Source organism: Augochlora pura, chromosome 1 (genome assembly GCF_028453695.1).
Source record: "Augochlora pura isolate Apur16 chromosome 1, APUR_v2.2.1, whole genome shotgun sequence".
Classification (NCBI taxonomy): domain Eukaryota; kingdom Metazoa; phylum Arthropoda; class Insecta; order Hymenoptera; family Halictidae; genus Augochlora; species Augochlora pura.
The window spans coordinates 13,865,387-13,890,129 of record NC_135772.1 but is presented as its reverse complement, the minus strand read 5'-3'; the positions used below and the strand labels follow the sequence as shown (position 1 = coordinate 13,890,129).

The 24,743-nt window shown below is 33.4% G+C and overlaps 5 protein-coding genes across 12 annotated transcripts in view; 3 read left to right on the top strand and 2 right to left on the bottom strand.

Moving 5' to 3' along the window:
* The first annotated feature begins 102 nt into the window (after nt 1-102).
* Nucleotides 103-2,172, top strand: Csn3 (COP9 signalosome subunit 3). Its single transcript, XM_078185447.1, has 4 exons — nt 103-391; nt 621-881; nt 948-1,672; nt 1,750-2,172. The coding sequence occupies exons 1-4, from the start codon at nt 337-339 to the stop codon at nt 2,044-2,046; spliced, it is 1,338 nt and encodes a 445-aa protein (XP_078041573.1). The 5' UTR covers nt 103-336; the 3' UTR covers nt 2,047-2,172.
* Nucleotides 2,173-2,204: 32 nt separating this feature from the next.
* Nucleotides 2,205-3,998, bottom strand: Nrk1 (nicotinamide riboside kinase). Its single transcript, XM_078185471.1, has one exon. The coding sequence runs from the start codon at nt 3,630-3,632 to the stop codon at nt 3,045-3,047; it is 588 nt and encodes a 195-aa protein (XP_078041597.1). The 5' UTR covers nt 3,633-3,998; the 3' UTR covers nt 2,205-3,044.
* Nucleotides 3,999-4,349: 351 nt separating this feature from the next.
* LOC144472416 (active regulator of SIRT1) lies at nt 4,350-5,169 on the bottom strand. Its single transcript, XM_078185486.1, has 4 exons — nt 5,014-5,169; nt 4,860-4,949; nt 4,628-4,776; nt 4,350-4,553 (listed from the first exon to the last, which is right to left on the bottom strand). The coding sequence occupies exons 1-4, from the start codon at nt 5,075-5,077 to the stop codon at nt 4,431-4,433; spliced, it is 426 nt and encodes a 141-aa protein (XP_078041612.1). The 5' UTR covers nt 5,078-5,169; the 3' UTR covers nt 4,350-4,430.
* Nucleotides 5,170-5,912: 743 nt separating this feature from the next.
* On the top strand, nt 5,913-11,075 carry Vps39 (vacuolar protein sorting 39). Its single transcript, XM_078185346.1, has 10 exons — nt 5,913-6,285; nt 6,484-6,657; nt 7,008-7,263; nt 7,348-7,580; nt 7,661-7,905; nt 7,984-8,733; nt 8,798-9,224; nt 9,301-9,402; nt 9,479-9,803; nt 9,885-11,075. Exons 1-10 carry the CDS (start codon nt 6,216-6,218, stop codon nt 9,946-9,948), a joined length of 2,646 nt encoding a protein of 881 aa, XP_078041472.1. The 5' UTR covers nt 5,913-6,215; the 3' UTR covers nt 9,949-11,075.
* Nucleotides 11,076-11,614: 539 nt separating this feature from the next.
* Beta-spec (spectrin beta chain) overlaps nt 11,615-24,743 on the top strand; it is a 44,558-nt gene continuing 31,429 nt past the window's right edge. For all 8 annotated transcript variants that reach the window (XM_078185132.1, XM_078185124.1, XM_078185105.1 and 5 more), the window contains exon 1: nt 11,615-11,758. The gene's annotated coding sequence lies outside the window, so the exon portion shown is untranslated. The remainder of the gene's footprint in view (nt 11,759-24,743) is intronic.

The window sequence follows — 24,743 nt, the reverse complement described above, 5'->3', positions numbered from 1 at the left end:
TTAAATAGCAAGTTACAATAGCCTATATTAACTGGTATATAAATTAGTATTGAAGAAGAAATATCATGTAAAGTAGATTAATAGGGGGAATCTTTCTTGTAGATGTATGTACATAAATATTTGAAAGAAAGTAAATTCAGATCGCGCGTTGATCACAGCATGCGAGAGGGAGTTCAATGCAACCCGGCTATTCTCGTAACATGCTTCGGAGCGTTCCGGTTGCCTGTTTCAAAACGTCATCCTGGGTGATGGTTTATTCGCAAAAATAATTCCTGTAAATAGGATTCACCACATTCTCTGTGGCCAGAGGTTCGTAAAAAGAAAGCATTTGCAGTAATGGCGTCGGCATTGGAGCAGTTTGTAAATAATGTGCAGACGCTTTCGAAACAAGGTACGACAGATGCTCAGACCCTTTGTATTTCTCTCGAACATAACCTCTGATCACAATCCCGAACAATTCTTGGTTAAATTGTTTGTAACTATACAAAATAGAATCTTTAATCATATAAATAAAACAAAAATATATATAGAGTTTGTCCTACATGATGTTACGATTTTCTCTTAACTAATTACTGTTAGATAATAAAAAAAAACAAAATAAATAAGTTGTATTTTTTTAGGAAATTTTCGGGAGCTATGTGAAATAATGATTAAAAATGTAGATGTTTTAATGGAGAATGGACAACACTTAGATAACGTTCTGGAAACGTTAGATCTACAACAACATTCATTAGGTGTTTTGGTAGTGTTGTGTGTAAAATTCACATTACCTAATCCTAATGGTGCGAACACTGCTAATGCTTATAGACCATTATTTAATCAGGTTCAGGAATTTATTGTTGGTTGTAATGGAGAACAAGTTAGATTCGCACCAGATACATGTGAGTCTTCGTTCGTTTTTGTATATAAAAATATCCTAAATTGTTTACAAAAAAATTATTTTATAGATGCAGAACTATGTCATCTTTTCACTGATAAATTAGTTCAATTGCAAATACCATTGCGTGGTATTGACTTATTGTGCCGTGCAATACGTAAAATACAATTATTTGATAGTCAACTGACTTCGATACATGCCGATCTGTGTCAGCTGTGTCTTTTATCAAAATGTTTCAAACCAGCATTAGAATTTCTTGACATAGACATCACTGGTATCGGTCAAGAAGGAGGACAGTTTGATTCGAAATATTTTCTGCTTTATTATTATTATGGTGGAATAATATATACAGTATTGAAGAACTATGACAGAGCACTGTACTTTTTCGAAGTGTGTGTAACAACACCTTCTGTTGCAGTCAGTTTCATTATGTTAGAGGCTTATAAAAAGTATATTCTGGTCTCTCTAATAATGCACGGGAAAGTCCTAAATCTACCTAGGTACACAAGTCAAGTGGTCAATAGGTACATGAAGCCATTAAGTCAACAATATGAAGAATTGGCCACTGCTTATCAAATGAATAGTTGCGAAGAAGTTCAAAAAATTATTACTAAATATCAACAACTTTTTACAAGAGATCACAATATGGGGCTTGTAAAACAAGTACTCAGCTTTTTGTACAAAAAGAATATACAAAGGTTGACAAAAACATTTTTAACGCTTAGTTTAAGTGATGTGGCAAGCAGAGTTCAACTATCAGGGCCTGCTGGTGCAGAAAAGCACATCCTGAACATGGTAAATATATTACCTTTTTAAATGTGTAGAGATTTGTGTATAAATATTAATTAATGAATGATTTGCTTATTACATAGATTGAGGAAGGAGAAATTTTTGCAACAATCAATCAAAAGGATGGAATGGTAGTATTTCATGATGATCCAGAAAAATATAATTCACCACAAATGCTGGCAAAACTAGAAAATTTAATGGCGGCATGTATGGAATTAGATAAGAGAGTACTTGAAATGGAAGAAGAAGTTGTACTCACTCCACAATATGTTCGGAAAACCTGTGGTCAAAATGATCAAGATGATCAAACAGCTGGACCTGTCACAGCAAATGTATCAAATGTGCAAGGTCAATCTAAACATAATACCTATTCCATGTAACATATACACGTCGTTGTGCGTTATCTTTATTAAAAAACAGAAAACAAATGAAAAAATTTTGTTAAAAGTCAAGACACAAATGTTCAGAAGCCTGTTTTGGATGAATATGCAAATCTCTACTTAAAATTTAACGGATTTCTAATATTATTGGGGAAAAAGGTAAAAACACATAAAAAAATGTTGAATGTCCTGTATACAGTTTATACACTCTTCTTAAATCATCAAAATTGAAAGTCAATCAAAAAATTTTAAATGATACATGTCCATAAGCAAATTATCCTCTACCATTACTCAAGTATATCTTATTTTTAAGTCATAATTATTTTTTGTATAAAATATGTTATGCATGAAGAGAAAAACTTAACACTATTTTCTTAAATATTATTTAACATCTAAAACAGGCTTTATAAATAATACAAGAATGCAAAAAATTTATATAATGTAGTTAAAGTATTGTAATACTATAACAATCATAAAAAGTAAGCACGCAATATTCATACAATGGCATTCTCAAAGAATTATATAAGATATAATTCGTTGCCTATAATACAATAGTAAGATATGTACATACAATTATCACAAAAAGGAAAGCAATAGTCACAATTTTAACTATGATTCATGACAAAAAAAATAAATGCTTAATGCACAATTGTGCCAGGTAAGTGAAGTACGCTTTTTATAATAAAATCACAAGTGATTTAATAGTATATAAATTTCATACACAAAATGAATGTCCTATTATAATTGTTTTATCTTAAATTTATTAAAAGGAAAATTAATATAAATGATCTAATTATTAAAAAAAGAGAGATATTTTATAATTTTAATTGCATTTAGTAGTGAGCAATCTGGTATGTATAATAATTTTTTTTGTATAGTTAATGTTAACATCATTTTGTCTTCACGAAATACTAGAAAAATGTCGAGTTGCAGCTCATAGCGTATATTTATTTTTAGTTGTAAGTATTTTTTTTGTATGTAATAATGTAAGAAAAATTTTATGATAGTAATTTTTTTATGTCTGCAAAAACCATTTCAAATATTTCTTCTTTACTTTTTGATCCATCAATGAATGTTATTGTTTTATATAAATCTTTGTCTTTCATTAATTCGTTTTTATGTTTCACATATTCTGGCCATACAACCTGCTCAAAGTATCCAGGAACATCAGGTGGATCATAACGTCTATCCTTCCTTCTTTCCCAACACTGATCTTTGGTTAATGTTAAGAAATATTTCTTATCACATAAGTTTGAAATAACTTTACACGAGAAGAGTAAAAATCCATCCAATATTAAAATCGATTTATCATTTGTCTCAGGAATTGTATTTTCTTCTATTGATGTGATTAACTTTAAAATATCCGATCGCATTTTATCCATATCTAAACTGGTGATTATTTCCCAGTTCATATGATTAAGATTTGGTATAGTTTTATGTCTTGGATCATTAATTGGGAAGAAATAGCTATCTTGACATATAAGAACAGAATTTTTTAATTTCTTGTGAAGTTGATTAACTAAGGTTGTTTTTCCACTGCATGTTGCTCCAGAAATACCGAGTATAATCCACTTTTTTGAAGACATCTTAGCTTCTTTCGTTATTAGTCTTATGTACAGTTATACAGTAATGGGACCCATGAGGTTGATGTAGAAATTTTTCCAATTAGTTGACAATTCACTACTGAGACAGGATCCACCAAGGATTGGAAGCGTAGTAAACTGCTGAGGATGTAAGTCACAGTAAAAAGAATTGTACAGGAGTAGGTCCTTTTACTGCACCGAGTGTTCGCAGGAAAATAGGTTACGCAAGCAGTAGCGTGGTAGAGCTAAAACATGCGCCGGGAATCTCGCGCATTGTGTATATGATGTAATGTCACATATGTTGAGACAATTTTAGAAGTATCATTAAATTTTATTTCTATTGTTACCGTATTTTATATAAAACTTATGAATCATGAAGTTTACGCGATATATTATATGAAAGATATGGTTTAACATGATAGATAGTGAATAAAATTAATCCACCAATGAAACAAAACCCCGAAACTGCAGGTACCATTAAAGCTAATTCTAGAGAACCAAATAATGATCTCAATTTGTCGTCATCAATAAATGGTAAACCAATTACCCATATAGTATAATATAAAAATAATATAATGGTTACTAGCAGTATTACTTTACCTTTTTCACTGTCACTATTAAACATTTCAAGTTATCAATTGAAAGTATATAAAAAATGGTTATATGTGCAATTAGCTATTTCTTCTTGTTCTCTTTCAGAAGAAGATGAGAGACCGTATATATGTGTACTTTTAATTATTTTATATGCAAAATGAAAATTTGTAATTTCTATGATTTATGAAATACAAGATTTATGTTATGTTATTGATCCACATATTCCTGTTCAAACTTTTTGAAATCTTCTTCTGTGAATGCAGTAGTTTCAGGTTCTTTAGATTTTTCTTTCTTTGGAATATACTTCTTCTTTATTGCTCGATCTAAAATCTGTAAGCAATTTATTAGGTAATATAATATAAACTGATTGGAAAAAAATGAAAATGTTTTAAAATACTAGATACCTTCTCAGCAATATTGGTGTCAATGCGATTTGTACTAAGCATTAATAATCTTTCTACATTTTTATCTGTTGGGTCCTTCTCTGATGCTAATTTCTTTTTAGTTTCATAAACAGTTACTTTACTTGATCTTCCCAGAATTGTTCCAAGATCTGAAAACATTAATAATTTTTTTTACTTGTCATATGTATATTTTAAAGTATGATCTCTTTTGTTTAGAGATTTATGTTCATACCAGTTTTATCATTTTTCGATAATACCCTGTGCTTTGATGGTATTAAATCCAAAGTACCTTTGTATTTAGTATGTTTTCGTTTTTTCTTTTCTGTAAAATCAATAAGTGTTACTATTGAACAAAACTGAATAATTTGTGTATATAAAATGCAAACCCTGTTTTAAACTTTTCTCGTAACCGAGCAGTTCAAGCCCTTTACGAACAAGTGAATTTGACATTTTCTATTGTACATTAAATTCGTATGACATGTAAATGTTGTACATAGGAATCATTGTTACAATCTACAATGTGCTACAAAACTCCATTCCATTAATACATACATATTAAATTATTTGTGAAGATGCGAAACTCTGGTTATCTTCGGGTTCCAGCCAACCAAAATGTTTCTCGATTTTATCACATGATGACACTGCAATACCATTGCGAGTATGATAAAGAATTTACGTCGTCAACGACTTTTGCTGAATTTCTGTGCGGTGTCGCTGTCTCTCAGTGATGGGCAATTTGTGCCTTAAACCATATACATATATATACATAACTAGTAACAACTAATTGCGAGTAGCAATGATATTAGCAGTGATGCTTTACCATATTGAGCCATTTCTACCTCACCAAATTTGGATTTAAATTGAAAAAAAAAATTCGTTCAAATTGCATGGAGGTAACTCTATATAACGAAAATGCAGAACAAATTTTTAATGAAAGGGGAGCAAAAATTTGGAAAAATGACACCATTAGGATCGTCACTAGTGATCATAGGAGTGGACCAATGATCAGTAATAGTTCATGGAGGTTCACCCTAACTCGGAGCACTCTATATGAAACAATTTATAAGACATTCGACTACTTCCACCGCTAAACTCGCACTAACTGATTAACCCTGGTTAACGGATCGAGCTGCGGCCTGCAGGTGTGCAGGAATAGAACTAATTATGTATTGTATTCCTATCGAAAGGCAAACACCGAAGCTGCAGGCGTAGTCGACGCAGGCGCATTGCAGTTGAGGAAATTTACAATTCCCTCTATATATATTACTTTATTTCAGTTTGTGATTACATACATATTTAATAGTCAGAAGTAAGAAAAAGTGCTACTGCGAGGAAACCCCTATGTTACAAACTAATGGTCACACGCAGTTACACAGTCACATAACTTATGATTACATACTTATCACTATACTACTATCGTTATTACACAGATTGTAGTTTGTAGTTGTACATAGTTCCTTCGAAAGCAGTACAAGTTGTTAACTGTCAAAATAACTACAAACAATTTGTAGTCTGCAAGTACTTGTTGATCTTTAAAGATTTGATTTATCATTTTCGGAATTTAACAAGAAACTTTTTGAACGTCAAAATGCATGACGCCTACGAACAATCATCAATATTAAATATTTCTGTTCAAATTGAGTCCATGGCTGCATATGGTGTGTAAACTTTAACCTCCATAATAAAAGTTTTTTATTTATTTATACAATATAATTTATACAGTAATATAAATTATAAGTGCGATTCTTTGTACAATTGTGTTTACGTAAAAATGGGAGAAATTTATAATTTACATTATTAACTTGAAACCAATGATTTAATGTTGGAATAACGTGAAAAATATTGGTATGTTTCAGATGACAATTTATTAATTGGTACAAGAGAAGGTCATCTTCTTATGTATAATGTTCCTTCTGTGATAGATGATAGTCATAAATTAGAATTATTGCGACATAGTAAGAATTTTAATAAAAAACGTATTACACAGATCGATGTTGTACCAGAATATAATTTATTATTAATCTTAACAGGTAATTGTATATTTACTTTTTATATTATAAACGTTTAAGAAATTGTTATATCGCTTCTGAGATTTGAAGAATTGAATGCAAGCCTTTTACTTTCTGAATTACTTTCCCAATGTTTTATAAGCATAATGATACACTATGGTAATATCAACAGGGATATAGGGCACCATCTAAATTCAGTTTGGAGCTCTTTTTTCCAAATTTTTAAACTTTTCAACCAATTTAATAAAAATAATAGTATATATAATAGTATAGTACAGGTTCGAATGCTTGTAAAGTATTGGAAAAATAATTCCAAAACAACGTCCAAACGTCTCAAAATAGCAATAACTATATATTGTTTTTGTTTATAGATAACATTCTTTGCATACACGATTTAAATTCTCCAAATTTTCAACAAGTTTGTCAGTTACAAAAAACTCGTGGTGCTACATTATTTACCTTAGATGTCCAAACTAAACAAAGTTTAACTGGTGAAAAAAATACATTTGTACGCTTATGTGTTGCTGTAAAACGCAAGTTGCAGTTATATTATTGGAAACTAAAGAAATTTGAGGAATTCAAAGATTTTGAATTAACTGTGCCTGATATACCACGTGAATTGTCCTGGTATGTATTACTTTTATTACCCTCGTGCCATATAATGTCTTTACTAATTGCAGCATAGTAAAATATGCAATGATCATAATACAGGTGTGGGGATTCATTGATTTTGGGTTTCCGTGGTTTGTCGTACACAATATTAGACTTAAATGGAAAAGCCAAAGAGTTATTTCCAACTGGGAAGTCACCTGAACCAAGTGTTACAAAATTATCTGATAATTCGTTTCTATTAGGAAAAGATTCTCAATCATTTATAATGAATACAAAGGGTGATTTGATTCAACATAATTCAGTCAAGTGGTCAGATACACCAAGTGCAATAGGTATATAAAGTTATATGATTATTGTAATTTATTATTTGAAAAATATACATTTTAGTATTACATAACTTAAATTATTTTAGCTTGGGATGATCCTTATCTACTTGGAATTGTGCATGACAAATTAGAAGTGTATACTACAGAGGATTGCATACACATTCAAACAATAAAGGACTTGAATAAAGCAAGACTCATATATAGATGCAAGCAAGGAAAGGTTTTTGTAGCATCTATTAGTCATATTTGGTGTGTTAGTGCAATTGATGTGACACTTCAAATTAGAACACTACTTGAACAGAAGCAATTTCAGCTGGCACTGAAATTGACTGTATGTAAACAGTATTTTTTATTACTTAATTTCAAGCTTGTTAATTGTTTATAATAGAAAAATTAATTGCTATTCCAGAGTTTATCAGATATAACCGAAGAAGAAAAAATTAAACAAACATACAAGATACAAACTTTGTATGCACATCATCTTTTTGCCAGCAAAAAATTTCAAGAAGCAATGGATTTGTTTTTAAAGTTAGGAACTGATCCGTATGAAGTAATCATATTATTCCCTGACTTAGTTATTTCTACTAGCAATAATTCTGAACTCAATGAACCAACTCCAAGTTTGCCTAAACTAGAAGATCATGATTTAGAAAAAGGATTGCGTGCATTGATAGTATTCCTAACAAACGTTAGAGATAAATTAATGGATGATACAGAATCAAAAGATAAGGATAACAGCAAAGAAAAATCTTTGATTAAAGGAGAAAAAAACATGACCGCAGTAGCTACAGAACAGCTTTTAAAAATTATAGACACAACTCTTCTGAAGTGTTATTTACAGACTACTGATGCTTTAGTGGCACCACTGCTTAGATTAAATCATTGTCATTTGGCGGAGGCTGAGAGAACATTGCTAATACATCAAAAGTATCCCGAGCTTATTATACTGTACCAAACAAAAGGACAACATAAAAAAGCATTAGAACTTCTCGAAAAACATTCAAAAGAAAATGATTCTAGTCTTAAAGGAACTGAAAGAACAATTCAATACTTACAGCACTTAGGCAAAGATCATATGGACCTGATATTAAAATTTGCTGGTTGGGTTTTAAATGAAAATCCAGAGCAAGGACTTCGAATATTTATGGAAGATATACAGGTAGTACTTGAAATGGGCCAGAGTTATATCATTTTTTACAAATAATAATATTTATTCATTTCAGCAAGTGGAGCAATTACCAAGACCAAAAGTATTAGATTATCTCCTCCGTTGTCACAAGGATTTGGTTGTAACATATTTAGAACATGTAGTGCATTTTTGGGAGGATACCAATCCAGTATACCATAACGTTTTAATACATCAGTATAAAGAAAAATGTTTATCATCTATGGAAGATAGCGAAACACCACGTGAGAAAGAAGCAGTACAGCATATTAGACAAAAATTACAGCAGTTTTTGGAGAAATCAGCGCATTACACCCCGGAAACGATATTAGTACATTTTCCTTTTAATAATTTATTTGAGGAACGTGCAATCATTCTTGGACGACTCGGACGTCACCAACAAGTTATATCAATATATGTTAATCTTTTGAATGATATACAGAAAGCCATTGAGTATTGTCATAATGTATATACTAAATATCAAAGTAAGTATAAAACTGTGTATCGTGAATGCTCACTCGTAACTTTCTGTAACTGTTCCCTTGTTTCTTCAAAATCAAGATAATATAGAGAAACAGAAACAATCTGACGGCGCAGATGAGGTTTATTTGATGCTCATACAACAGTTATTAAAACCTGATGATAAAGGTGTTTTGATGACAGGTAAAAATTTGGATGAGAGGTACCACTGTCATTTTATAATAATAAAAATATCATATGTTTAATTATAATCTGATAGGTTGTAAACCAGAGCTTCAACGAACAATGCAACCTGATTTGGAAATGGCGTTACAGTTACTCGAAAAACATGCATCAAAAATAAATCCGTTGAAAGCATTGGATGTCCTGCCAAATACCGTTCCTATAGGTAGAATAAAATGTTTCTTAGAAGTCAGTTTGCAGGAGAAATTGAATGCCAGGAGGAAAATGCAAATGATGAAAGGATTACTTTATGCAGAACATTTGCAAGTACAAGAGCAACGCATGCATTACGAATCACAGAGTGTTCTCATGACAGAGTTTAATATATGTCCAGTGTGTAAAAAGAGATTTAGCAACCAGAGGTTTGTATTTGCACGTTTCTATCAATTTCTTTTACTGTGCATTTAACAGATACATGTATAATAATATAATTTATTTTGTAGTGCATTTGCCAGATTTCCAAATGGCGACATTGTACATTACTCGTGTCAAGATCGTAAAGGATAAAAAAATAAATAAATTGAACACATTTATACTAAGCGATGTAAAATGTATACTGCAATGTATATCTGCAGATATCATGTATATAGCTGTACACATTCTCCATTGCCTTCCTTTCACTATGATCTAGGTTTAAGATTACTTTTAATTGTATAATACACTTAACATATAATTCATCATTTCTTTTTCTTCAGACAAAAGTCGATAAAGATGCTAAAAGGAAATATTGCAGTGTTACAAACAATATTTTATTTTATATTATACATGTATATATTATACATATATCTTTTTTTATTTTCTTCTTTACAAACTTTATTTTATACAATGTATAATTATAGGGGTCACATTTACAATTAAATCATGATAAGAAAAGATAAAAATAAATGGTTTTTGAATTAAAATTGTCATGCTTAATGACAGTTGACACTAGGACAAGAAAGAAAGATGCAATTAGCTTCGGTACATGCACTTTTCGATGATTTTTTATAATTAATGAAACTCTCCAATTGTTTTCATTCTTGAATGCGTGACACATTTTTTTTATGTAACTTATTACTTCTTAAGTTTTCGCGGTACATAACACATAACGGGGAGGTTGGGGCGTGCCCGGTCCAGAATATGGGTAAACGGGACTAGTGATGTCATACGCTATCTTGTATTCCTACGCCGACTGTTATAACGCAAGTACAGTCTAATGCGAATGTAGTATAAACGATGTATTTAAGTAATACTATTGATTTTTATTGTGTTAATTACTTTGATTTACCTATTCAGCTCACTTTAATATTATTAAACTGTTTTTTTGTATACGTATAATTATACATTTGAAATCATTCTAAAACAACCGCTACTTATTTCTAAAAAGACGAAGTGTGTGCCTTGCTTATAACAATGAAGTACAATTTCTATTGTAGGTTTAGTTAATACTACAGTCTTTGTTAAAGTATTTTAATATGCTGAAGGTATGCCTATATGTATAAACGAAAGTAAACTAAAAAATCAAACGATCAATTTATTAGTCGATAAACATTAAAAATATTATTGTTTAGCCTTAGATTATGGAATATCCAATTTTAAATATCATATTTCAATTTTAAGATAGATTATATATTTGGACAGTGTCTTGCAGAATAAATGAATGTATACAGAAACTCTTCTTGTGACATAGTTCGTTGATCACAGTGTTCTTTTTTTAATGCTACTGTTCTCATTACTGTATACTTTAAATATTTAATTTTCTCATATCAGGTAATTCAATCATTCGGAAAACCATTCATTGTCTTTGCATTTTATTACAAATACACTATAGAATATATAACCAGTATATAAATAACTTAAGCAACGTTTAACAATTTATTCATATTATAAACAATCGTAAATACCTTGAACTTATTGGTATCTTTATTGATACATAAAACGAAATATTGTAGTTTGAAGTTTATTAATGATTATGTAGATTTACATAATGCTCAGGAGTTTAATAATTATTCACGAAGTGTGGAAATATTTTTTTTAAATAATATCGCTTCAAATTTCATCCGGCCGTAGATGTTGCAGCACTCGCAGGTTGTACGATGTATGTACATATGTACATATGTAGTATTCGTAATGTCACGCGTGGTTCCCATTGGTGGGTGAAGACTGGGACTAGCTACGCTGGCGTAGGTCGACGCCGTATGCGCTCAGTCGGTTGCGCGCCGGTTGGCTGTGTGGATGGGTTTGTGTGGATCGTTAATCGGTGGTTTTTGGTGTACTTCGACAGGTTTTTATGCGAGTATTCGGATAAAACGGTGTCGCGGACTATCCTTACGACAAGGTAAGTGAAGAGTTTTGTTTGGTTTCATTCCGAAAACGCGACCGTTTTCGTATTTCACGAGCGGTTGTCTCGTGACGGCTAACACTCCGGAGATAAAAATGGCGTGTGCCGCCTTTAGCTTCCCCGATTTCTCTTCGTTTTAATTCTTCGTCAAACGTGTCTCAACTTACGACTGTGACATCGTTCGAACGTTGTTCATATCTCAATGAATTGACGACGCCGTTCGTTATTTACTAGCAATCGTTTTCGTCGAAACAATTGCTGCTTAAGAATGCGGCATCGATTCTAGCGATGAACCTGCCCATTCTACAATCAAATGAAACGTTCTTTTCATGTACAGTCTTGCTGACACGGTCACTCCTTACATTTTTTGCCTGATCACGTCATCTACTTTACATCGGATAGGTACACATCCCATTTTATTGTTCTCATTTTCATCCCGAAATAAGATCGCGATACCATTCGTACGCGTACGTTTGTAGCGCCTTAATTTCCGCTCTACACGGTGTTCCATGAATGGTTTTGTTCACCTGTCAAGACGCCCTATATGTTGCTGACCTAATTTCGCATCCCATTGAAAATCCGTTGAGTATTGTGACAATGTCGACCCCAGTCGGCACGATGGACATTTCTTTCTTTGTTGACCTGAAAATTTGACACAAATATTAAACAGTATGGTGTAAAAGTATTCCGAAGTGCGTCGGCACTATCAAACGAATTACCATCACCATCGTTCAATTGATAACCGTATCATACCTCATCACACTCTTTCCACGTCAATAATTCTGTACGTGGAAGTGTTATTACAACAGATAATGTAATCGCCTGCGTGTCGTTTATATTGATAAACGCGGTATTTAATTCTGATTTCTCGATCACCACGACTGAAATTAGTCGTTAGGTGCATCGGTTTTTTTAGACGGTCGGGATATGTCACCGGAAGATGCGTGTCTCTACAAAAATATCTGTGCTACAGAGCCGTACGATAAACATTATATTTATCCGCCGCTAACACTTATGATACCAACATCATCGCGCAAGTTCGTTGTCTAATTGTCGACGCTGTTATAAGTTGACATAGCTCGTTCGGCACTACTGGTTTCGTCACGGCGCTGAATTTGTGGCTGAGTCACTACTAAAAATCTTTAAATTGTTCTCGATGTGTCAGAAATGTGTATATCGAACTCTGTAACTAAGAAACCGTTATTCCACTAATCCCCGAGAAAGAGTGTATGTACATTCATGTACATACATATATGTAGTTACATTATCTGACAATGTAACTAAATGTTGAAACGAAGTTTGAATGATCACACACTCGACATTATAGTAAAAAAGCAACTGAAGTGGGAATCAATTAATACAGATTTCTTCGATCAAGCTATTTCCTTCGTTCCTCGTAGTGTTGTGTTTACAGTTACGTCACCGTTGCCGGGCTTGGGCGTGTGCGCGTCTTCTTCAGCATAAATTAATAAATTAGTGTCGCACCAATCATCATTTCCGGATCGCGGTTTCGACGACGACATCTGACCTGTCCATCGCACCGGAACTACTTCCGGACGTTAACCTACGAGGCCTGGGTTACGTACGACCCTGTACTTTGAACTGACCCCAAAAAAGTGATGCCTTCTCCCTAATTTTTTTTCCGGGACAAAGTATTCTAATAATACCAATTTGTCAATATACATATGTATGTACTAATATCTAAGAAATATTTTCATATTTTACATCTATTTCAGTGTTTCTCTTTCGTTGCAAGTGAGTAAAAAGACCACGGAAAGATCGATTAGACTATGAACATATTTCGAATATTAACAAAGATAACGTTACGAGCGAAACGAAATTTACAGATAACTTTTTATGAAGAGAATGTTTCGTTTGATCTTCAGTAAAGGGAAAATGTTTAAATTGTGGGCGTGGTAATATTTTCAAAACTCATGTCCATCACTTCAATGAAAAGATGTTCGATTTTTGTAATCTGGCAAAATGAAACAATCCCTAAGGGATATATTATATAAGTAGGATTTGTTAATTATATGTGTAATTAGAAACAAAAATAATTTTACTTATAACTTTTTGTAATATTGTCTGAATATTTATTAATATGAAAATCGAAATCATAAAACCGTTGCCTTAATCTTTGATAACTAATCTTTAATACTTAATATATGTTTTCGGGCGTGGAAGCATTATTCTTTCACGAGGAAAGCAATTTATTAATTGTATCCACTTACTCTATACTAGGAAATGATAAACAGTTCCCAGGGAATCCCACAAGTACTCCCGTCTAAAAATATCCGCGGGACGTTTTTAATTCTTCTGCTCTGATTACCTTGACTGCACCTTTATGCAGTACAGGGAAACGGTATTACAAAATAAAAAAATTTATATCCGCGGGAACGTACGTGGACATTGAACTATATTTAAAAATTTTCCAACTTGTATTATTATTTATTTATCTTTATTCAAATGTGTTCTATTACCATTTTTACATTAGAACACAATGAAACTATCATACGATTTTAAAAGATCATTAAACTCGTAAAACACAAATTGGCACGAAATTTTTTAACGACAATGTGTGCACAAGTGTACAACATGTTGTTCTTAGAAATGATATAGGTTCGTAAAATCTCAGTTGGCACAGAATCTATGGTTGAATGATAATTTTTCGGGACATTTGTGTTTGTTTTCTCCTCGGTCGCTGTTCATCACTTGAATTTCGTGAAATTGTAACTGCTGAAAATCACTGTTCATTTGCGTAATATGCGTACAACTTCCGGAACCCTGACTTTCCTTTTTTACCATCCGTAATCGTTTCTCGAGACGCATCATGATCAGTCACGTTCTAGTTTATCGTTACATATCCAGCACACAACTATGTAATCAATGAACGCTAATCTAGTCATGTTAAACGGACACCAACGAAGCCAGTGTTCTTCAGACCGGAAATGTAAACGATGATCCAAACTATTCTATTCTTTTTGAAACTGCGTCACCAAAGTTGAGCATATTTTATTTGAAATAAAATAACAAATATACATTCAAAATTATGGATTATTTCATATTTAAAATAATGGATTGTTTCAAATACTCTATTATTTATTGCTCTATTATTATTACTTCGTTCATGTAAACTATTTCAAAATTTTCTATTTCAAATACTTGGCGTAAATAGAATAACAAATATTTTGAAATAACATGTTGAACTGATTTAATTAATAATAATGAATCGTGGATATATAATTACAGTAGAAACTATTACCTAATACCTCTTTACAATGTAATTTGAATTCAACACTGTTTAGTGTACAAACCAATGAAGATGTAATCTAGCAATTCAATTAAGTAAGTGTTCTGTTATCTGAATAGTTTTGTTTTCTCGATTAGGCTGGACAATCGAGGCGCTTCTGCGAACTCAATTTATTTTTATAACAACAATAATTTTTTATTTTATTGGTATAATATTTTAGGCAACAAATCTTATTAGGGTTTTTGCATAATTTTGTGTAACTAGAGACATTTTTTGCTCGATTGAAGAATCCATTTAAATGAATATGAAAATGTGTGGCCGTGTTGTTTTGTGAACTTTCCGTGTCTACAAAACTGGCTGCCATAATATCTCGAGATCTACTTGGCCGACTGACTTTAAACTTGACCATTCGCTATTGTTACAATTAAGATATCTTTCTACTTCAAGTCATACGCAACGAAAAAAAATCGATATTTAAATTTTAACTACAAACGATATCTTGTTACGTATAGCATTTTAGGTAATTTTCTTCATATCAAAAATTATAAAATGATCGCTATGATGTTTTCGGAATGCGTTTATGGGTTTGCATCGACCCGATTTATGTATTAATTTTTGTAGAATATACTTCACGTATTCAAAGGTAAACATGTGAACGTTTTTAACTCGAGCGATTAAATTTTCTTTGGGTGATGTCGCAAAACCATTTTTTTATTTAATGATGCTAACTTTTCACCTTATAGTGGAACAGGATAAATAAAATTGAAAAGTCACATTTGGCATACTTTCGCATGGACATTAACAATTTCACATCGGGCACAGGGATGTTTAGAAGATCGACCTTTCAAGGATTTTTCAAACATTATGTTTACATTCTGTTTACAGCCATACGAATAACGGTTATTGTTTGTTTGTATTAGTCGAATTATAAACAGACATTTCCGCTAATCAAAAAATGGTGGATATTTATACTGTTATAACTTCGTAAAAAGCAGTTGTACAAAAACAAATGAGGGTTGATTTTAAAGCTTAAGAAAAATTTTAAGAGTTCGAACGTTTTCAAAATCGTTGGAAATTTTTCGTCACAGCTGCGTCTATCATAGATTTGAAGATTGAAACCTTCTCTTTACAACGGCCCCTTAACGCTTGGAGCATGACTTTTTTAGTCGTTTTATGAGAAAGAAACAAGGAACAAGTACGGTCATGTAAAGTCCTTGTTATAGTCCTCCATATTACTGTAAAGTAGGCTTCTATTTAAAAGAAGTAACTTCTATTCAAAAGTTAATAAATTGACTAAAAAGATTGTACGCCGAAATTTACGGGGTTGTTGAAAAGGGGAAACATTAATCTTGACGTCTATATCAGGACCGGTAGCAAAAGAATTTTTCAATGTATTTATAGACATTTCGATCGGTAACATTTTCAAAGTAGAGCGTGCTTCCTATTAGCTGCATTATGCAAATACATACATGTTAGAGGAGTTGAATAATGCAGAACAAAATTAAAAGCTTCAAACTCCAATATGAGTCCGAGTTCGTTGTTGTTAGACACTTATTTACGAAATTGTAATAGTTCGAATATCAATAAGTTGTCGAAGATCAAAAATTTAGTTTAGCACTTTCTAAAGCCGCTGTAAGCAACTTTTCGAGTTACTGGTTCCAAAAATAATCGCGCGAGTGCATTTTAGTTACGCGTTGCGTGCGTATTCGCTTCACCGAGTGTCGACGGTTCGTATTTCCGATCTCTACTTTGCACGGTGTGTTGGCGTTACGCGAATTTTAGGGAAATCGTCTCGTAACCGGGAATAGGGTCGGAATGACAAACGGGCGAACCCGTTGTCCGCGTAAATGACGGAGGTGACCAAGTCGGCCGGCGGCAGATTAACGTTAAATGCGGACGTGACGTAGGTACAAGTACGGCGGCAACTAGTCGTTGCTCTATGCACAAACTGTCGTGTCACCTCTATACCCACGATCGACCTTTTTTTTCTCGGCCTTCGTATCCCGGCCTCCATCTGTTTATCGCTTCAGTCACCATCATTGTTACATTTTACAACACAACTATTGACTTTTGTTCGCGATCTACAGTTGCCAGTATTAACGTCGGGACTGCGGGGTTAGGATCTATTTTTTGACAATTGATTGAAATTTTTACATGTTTCATTAAGGTTATGTCAAGTTTATGTTCATTAAGGTTTATAGAAAAACTAGCGTGTCAAGAAGGAGTACCTCATGAGATGTCTCGAAAAATTGATAAATAAAATTACAAATGATACTAAACATGCTCAGTTATATTATTGTTGAGAAGTAAAGATTAATATTATGTTGAAATAATACGATGTTATGTTTATTTCTTTGTTCGCACAAGAATGGTATACGAAAGTCACGTTGACTTATACGGAAATAAATTCTATTTAAAAGTCACATTAGTATTCTAGATATATAGCTAGAAGATAATATAAATGCGTATATATAAATTGATAATTATATAGTTTAATTATATAATTATTTAAATTAATTGATAAGAGAAAATTGTTTATTCGTTTCCAATCTGAAATAAATAGTTGACGTTTTTGTAAAATTAGCAATATGACGCTTGAATCGTCCCTTCTTGTATCTGCCTCTTTTGTTCCATTATGGTTCGAATTTCAACGATATTTCCAAAAATTTTATAATTAGTTAAACGCAACAGATACACATTGCGTTATTGTTTAATCGCCGCGTATCGACGGTGACTCAGAAAATTCGGTAATCTCGTATCTTCCGCTCCATCGAAAATAAAACGAAAGTTGAAGAGCACCACGCCCATCTCCCAGCAGTTCTGTTTTCGCCGCAATGTTGCAATTACACGCATCGAAGGAGAACGAGTTTGACGGTCACCGGTGACCGGCGCCGACAAATTTACCACTGCAAGCCTGGCGTCCACGATCCGCGTGCAGATGCAATATTTAACCTTCAATTGATCTGGAAGACGCATCTTCCGAGACGGTGTTTTCACTGATGCTTGATAACTGTCCAAAGGTTGACTAGAAATTATTATTAGTTGCTTCCGAAATTCCTTGGCGCTGGCAAATGCTTGCTCCGCTATTCGCCGGCGATGACTTGGCGCGACGCTCGGCCGTAAGGTCAAAAACCTGGAACTTGCAGGGATTCGTAGGCAGTAGATTGAATCCACCGCAAAAACCGATCCAATCGATAAACGGACTGTTTTGCCGGTCGCATAATCTTCTGTCTGTTTGAACCGAGTCGACTCCCTCTAATATTCTGTGATCCACAGTGGAGCGTTTATTCGATTTCGCTGACCGAAAGTCGATTTTGTCAAACTTGTCGTAGGTCGATATGAGTTGTTCAGTAAAATATACAAGCAGTTAGGAAACTATAAATCGCAAATTACAGAGATCTGCACATTTATATTCTTGCCTTCCATCACGGTACTTATAAATTTTTATTTTGCTTTATAGTTTGAGAATAGATAACTATGTGTATTTGTAAAAAGATGTAATTATGTTTGCATTAATTTCAGTGTGGTAAAAGCGATTTAAACATAGTAACTTCTCCATTCATTTTAAATTCGATATTCTTTTTATTGGTGGTAATTTGGCCAGCGAAATCGGACAAATACATCACTGTGTGATCGGGGGATTTCTGGTCGCAATCTTCTGCTGCGGACCAATCGTATGATGTCGGTTCTCGCGGTCCGTAGATTCGATCCAAATTGGTTTCAACAGTTGACGTCCGCTTTTCGATAAAAGCCACTGCTCCAATTTAATTTTATTCAATTTACAGTTCTTATAATCATGTTGTACAATTTTCATGTTGCATAAAATTCCTCAGTCGTACTCTGAATATTATCTTGTTCTACATCAAAAAATAAGTTACTATTACGAGACCAATATCTTTTTTACGGATTGGAATGTTGTCTGTAAAGCATCATTTTTTTTCTCTAAAATGATTGTTTACTAAAATAATACAGGTAATAAAAAAATAATGTTAATGCCTACAATAGTTTTAACCCAGTTCTTTAAAGACTTCGCCAAACTTCTCAGCCTCTGGTAAATAGTTTAGATGACAATTGAATTTTATTAATTTTGATATTGAAATCGACCATTTAAATCAATTAACCGGAGTGCATCGCAAAAATGATGATATATAAATTGTTGGGTCAAATCTCGGATTAATACTAATGTCAATCATGCGTCTTTTACTATTTTCATTTACTTAGATCATTTCTTCGCCATCATTTCTTTGATCCTCAATCTTTATCTTTGGATGTTCTGGCAACGTCTGAGTCGGTTTTTACCCGGCATCAATTATTTAACTATTCGGTTAGCGGCGATAAAATGTAGAACGTTAATTTTAAAAACATGACTAACGTTTTTGTGTGCTAAGTCAGCCCCCATCAGACCGACATAATTTTTATCAAACTAGAAAATTAATTTTGGTTGTAATCTATTAAGTAGGTAATCCAAACGTTGTTAGATGTGCGAGATGGTTAAAATAGCAATTGTCGTAATAAATCATGTCATTATTTACTATTATATTATTAAAAACGTTGTACTGACTGATCGTGTCACTGTTGCTGCGATTAACGTGTTAAAAAAGTATAATAAATAAAGATGAAATTGTGTCTGAGTGTCGTCCACTGTACAGAAGTCAACAAACGTCCATTTTCTGAGAGTTAATGGTGAAAATGGGCACTAATAGTAGGAGCACGGCCGGTTTAACACGTCGTTACTTCGTTTACTCAATATTCGAGCCAATGCATCGTCTAGTCCCGCTCTTAACCTCATTAGCTGGCAAGCCCCTCCACCGAAGCAAATAAAGTCGCATTGTTGACGACATCCTTCGAACAGGGACGGTGAAAATCGAGTCACCCTTTAGACCTCCATCCGCTTCCTTTGCTATCTCTGATACAATGACGCTAGAAAGTCTTCCGTACACTAGGTTTCCGGTTTTCCACGAACTATTATTATTTGCACTGTCATAGTTTTCAACACGAAGAGTAGATCAATTAAACTGGCCTTATTTTAAAGCTCAAGGCTTCTATCCTTCCAAATTCATCGTTCATTTCTTCCAAACATAATTTCACGTTATATAACAGGCCAAATACTGAAACTGTAGGTTTACACGAAAATACAAAAAATTTAAGCATCTGTAAAAGTTTTGGAAAATTTTTAACACGACTGAATCTATCCCAGATTTGAAGCTTGAAGCTTTCTCTTTATAAAGACTCCTTCAAACTTGGTGTATGGTTTTTTTTCGAGGGCTTCAATTTTCAAATTTGTAACAGGATCAATCGAGAAGCTTAAATATCAGCTTAAATATCACAGCTTAAATATCGACAATTCGGCGAAGATCGGGACTTCAGTGTACGAAGACTTTTTAGAACTACTGTACATCGCTTTTTAAATTACGGTCGTCACCGAAAACGTGATTTGTGGGTAACGGAAAACGACGCTCGAGTACGGTATAGTAAACAATATTATCTTAATGAATTGGTCATTAGAGCGAAAGCGGAAAGAAATGTCCGTCGACGCGTTAACTACAACTGTAGTAATCTTCCCAATTAGTAACGAAACTACGATTCAGAGAATTTGCACTTGCACTTATCTTCTGGTTCGACGAGTTCAGCGAACTTCGGATTAACGTTTGTCGATCTCGCCGATTGTAAACAGATTTCATTTCAAATGATAGTTCTTAAACAGTTATTTAAAATAATGTTACATATTGTTTGAAAGTTAATGTAGATCAATTGATGTTTCTTACTTGGCCAATTAAGGTTATTTTGGACTCTATGATGAACGCATGAACGCTTATTTGTTAATTGACAATCTTCATATTTGTTTATACACATGTTGCTGAAGCTGAAAACAGTAAAATAGCTCTCCTTTGAAAATATTTGTGATAATTCTTTACTGCGAGATATAAATCCTTAGATACAGCAATCGTTTCGCAAAAATAATAGAAATAATATTACTTCAACGAATAATTCTAGTTAAGAAACGTAATAAATTGATATCTCCAAATTTCCTGTATAAGGCCATGAGGTAAAACATCTTTAAATGTTAAAACGTCTAGATGTATAAAACATCTAGCATTTCAATTACTTGCCCTTATTCTTTAAAATGTTATTGAACTTCTTTAACGACTCATAAGTTGAGAAACGCTGATTACATTTATATTTAAATAAGAAATCCAGATTTAATTTAGATCGCGGGTTAAATAGAGAGGATGTCATATTACTAGCGAGGTACAACTGCATTTAAAACTGTGTGTTCGACAAATCTGAGTTAAAAAATGTGTCAAGTTCGTGTGGCTTGTAGTATGACGAGAAATAGCATTAGTATGTCACGACTAGACGTGCCACTCCTATTCAATAGTATTATCGTTTGAACCTACTTTTTTCTCGAAAACAGACCCTTGAATGAACAAATTTTATTCTATATTATCGACTAATTTTTGGACGTAGAATCAGCACTTATTCGGTTGCACCACCAGTTACATGACAACCTGTATATACGTTATATTTATTCTCCAAAACTATTTATTCTCAATGTTTTTTTTTTAGATTTAATCTTAATATTGGTCATAGAGACATTTTTCCTTGTCGAATTTATAATTTCTCTTGCAAATTGGTTTTAAGTAAACCTCTTCATGCTTCTACGTTGTAAAATAAAAATGAAAGAGAAGCTTTTCTCTCAGGACAGTCCTTTACATTCGCCAGAGTTACTAGAATACTGCAAGAATGCTAGCGAAGGGTGCTCGAGTGCCCCTCCGGGATTGTTAGCAGGTACCGAAATGCACACCGGGTGGTCGTACAGAAACGAATTTTTCTTGTTCCACTTCTACAAATTCTACAATGTAAAAACCACTCTTATTACATATAAGAGAGTTTCCTGCCGCAATTTTGTTTTTATTTTTTATTTTACTTTGATTTACAAAATGCAAATTGAAAATCAACCAATGCAACTTATTTACTGAGATAAAAATTGAAAAGTTAATTCCTTGCGTTTTCTTTGTACTTAGCAATTTTGATACATATAAATTGTCACACAAAAATATCTCCTTAAGCTACAACCACCGAACGGTTTAAAATTATTTCTTTCACAGGTTCTAAAGTCATGAAAATGTTTCAAAACACTTGTCTTTCTACTTCTTTATTCAAAAACATATAATACAAGAAATCAAAGGGTTAAATCTGGACAAATAAATCTATCAGCTACATATAGACAGTTAACGCATTAAACTTCGAATATTCGAGTTCCTCGTCGTTCTCTGTGAAGGTGCAGCAGTGCCTATTGTGTACTGATTAGGAGGATTTCAACGGTGTCACCCTGTATGCAGTGCATATCGTGAGCATTGGCGCCACGGTGACTCCGGTAGAAAATCAATAGCTCGACGCTCTGTGTTCGTTCGCGGCGAGTTCATCTTACCTTCGCCGCTGCGGCGTCTAGAGCGTCCAAAGCGATCTTTTTTGTACGATGCACGAAGCGTGCACAACGACGGATTGCTCTAAGTGCGACTTCTCACCTTGGCGACGATGTGCTCCGATCGGAACACTTCCGATGAATTATAAATTCAGTGGGGGCAATGAAAATTAAAGCGAGACGGCTGGGGTGCCCTGAGGCTAGGGTGCAGGAAACATCAAAATAAGCGCAGCGAGATCAATCGGCGCCGGTACTAAAGGGTTAACCCTTTGTACTCGGATGTTCTCTTTCGGGGTTCGCAAGACTATTGGCAATTATGGCATTACCGTAATTCGACATTTTTGTTTCATAAAATTTGTATAAGTACGATTTTATTAATTCTTATTAAATTAAATTATAGTAAATTAAACTTCTACTACAAAATGAAACAGAAATACAATGTTAGGGTGGCCAGTGATCCCCGTATATTAGTCAAGGGTTGAATCAAAATTCTGACAGACTGATAAGTAACAATTGTAATCCAACTTTTAAGTAGAAAATATATGATACAGAAGAATATAATATGTCAACAAATTATTTTATGAACAAACAAGAATACATATATTGGTATACGATGCCCACCTCATATGTAATAATTTCCCATCTCGTCACCCTGCCGAATTGAGTAGAGTAATTATTACTATCGTTATATCAAATTGTATTTTATTCGACGCGGTTGTTCGTTATTTCGTTAATAAATATATTTACTGGTATGTGATCTATGATAATTCTCTAAGTGCAAATCGTTAATTGAAAGGGTCTATGTTGTATTCCACGTACACGCGATGTAGACCTTTGTCCGGGGTTTGCGTACAATTTACGGCCTTATCTTGAGATTGGGTTCGATTAGTAAATGTTTGCAAAGTGGTGTTTACTAGGTGAGACATATTGTAAACACGATATGGTGTGTTAAATAACACGGTCAAACAAGAAATAAAGAAGAAATGAGAAAGAAGGAAGCAAGAAATAAGCTAATAATACACAAGAAATGAAGAAGAAAGAAACTAGAAATGAAAAAGAAAGAAACTAGAAATAAAGAAGAAAGAAACTAGGAATGAAGAGGAAATAAAGATCATTGGTATGCAGTCTAATCAAAGATCTGCTGAAGTAAAATAATTGGCAGACTGGACCTACTGAACTAAAATCGAGGTGCAGTCGCGCAAGTCATAGGACCACAAAGGGATCACTTCAAAGGGACACTTAATAAACTCATAGAGCGAATTAACTCTAAACTTACGGTGCACCGATGACGCTGCTGTCTGTTAGATACAGAATGATCCGCCTTTCCTATTCGCTTCCAATTTCGGTGGCTCGCTTCTCGCCTCTTCAACCTCTGGTTCCGAAGAATCTGGAGCGGTCGAAGAAGAAGACCTCTTTTGCTGGGTGAAAGGTCATGGACACCTGGCTCTTCGACGCCGTGGACGCCAAGACGGCGAAGGTTGCTACCGAGAACAACTTGCTTGGTCCCTTGATGTCATTATCGCGAACCATTTGAGCGGACATTAATTTGAAACGGGCTCGTTGAAACGAGGCTCCGCATTGATTTTTCGTAGAATGCCAGCGTCTAAAGAAAGAAGATGGATTTGATTTCAAAGTAAAGCGACGAATCTGTCTAATGAAGGGGGCTCGGTCAATGTTTCAGATATCGATCTGGCGATCCTAAGAAAATACTCTCCTTTAATTACTGGGTTTGCGGTGTCGCTTTAATCGAGTCTTTGTTAAGTTCTGGTTATCGAAATTGTATGAACAAATACGACAGAAATTATGCAATGAAAAAACTTAGAATAGTACGATAGTCTTGTTCAAATTTTAACTGTGGTATTTTTAGAATATTCATTTCTTCGGAATAAATTGTTTCACTGACTCAACAGTAAATCGATACCTTATTATATGTTGAATCGCATGAAGCAAAAACTAAAACTTGTTAAACAGTACGAATTAATGATATTCTTTTTAGATGTTTGTAACCATTATCGAGGACAATAATTAATGAAGTTTACGAAATAGTAGCTAATGTAAATAGTCGGAATTTTTCTGGATAGCAATTATCAGTGCCCTAAATTTGATATCGGTCATCGATAACCGCTTTAACGTCGACGAAAACTTTTGGTATCGTTACTCGATAACCGAAGTTTATTTTTCGGTTTCTGTTAATGAATGTGTTTGTGTACACATATATTGATTAACGATAAACGAAACGAAAATTAATAAGTGCATAAAATAAAACAAATAGTATGCCAGAAAACATGCTGTGAAATCGATTCAAC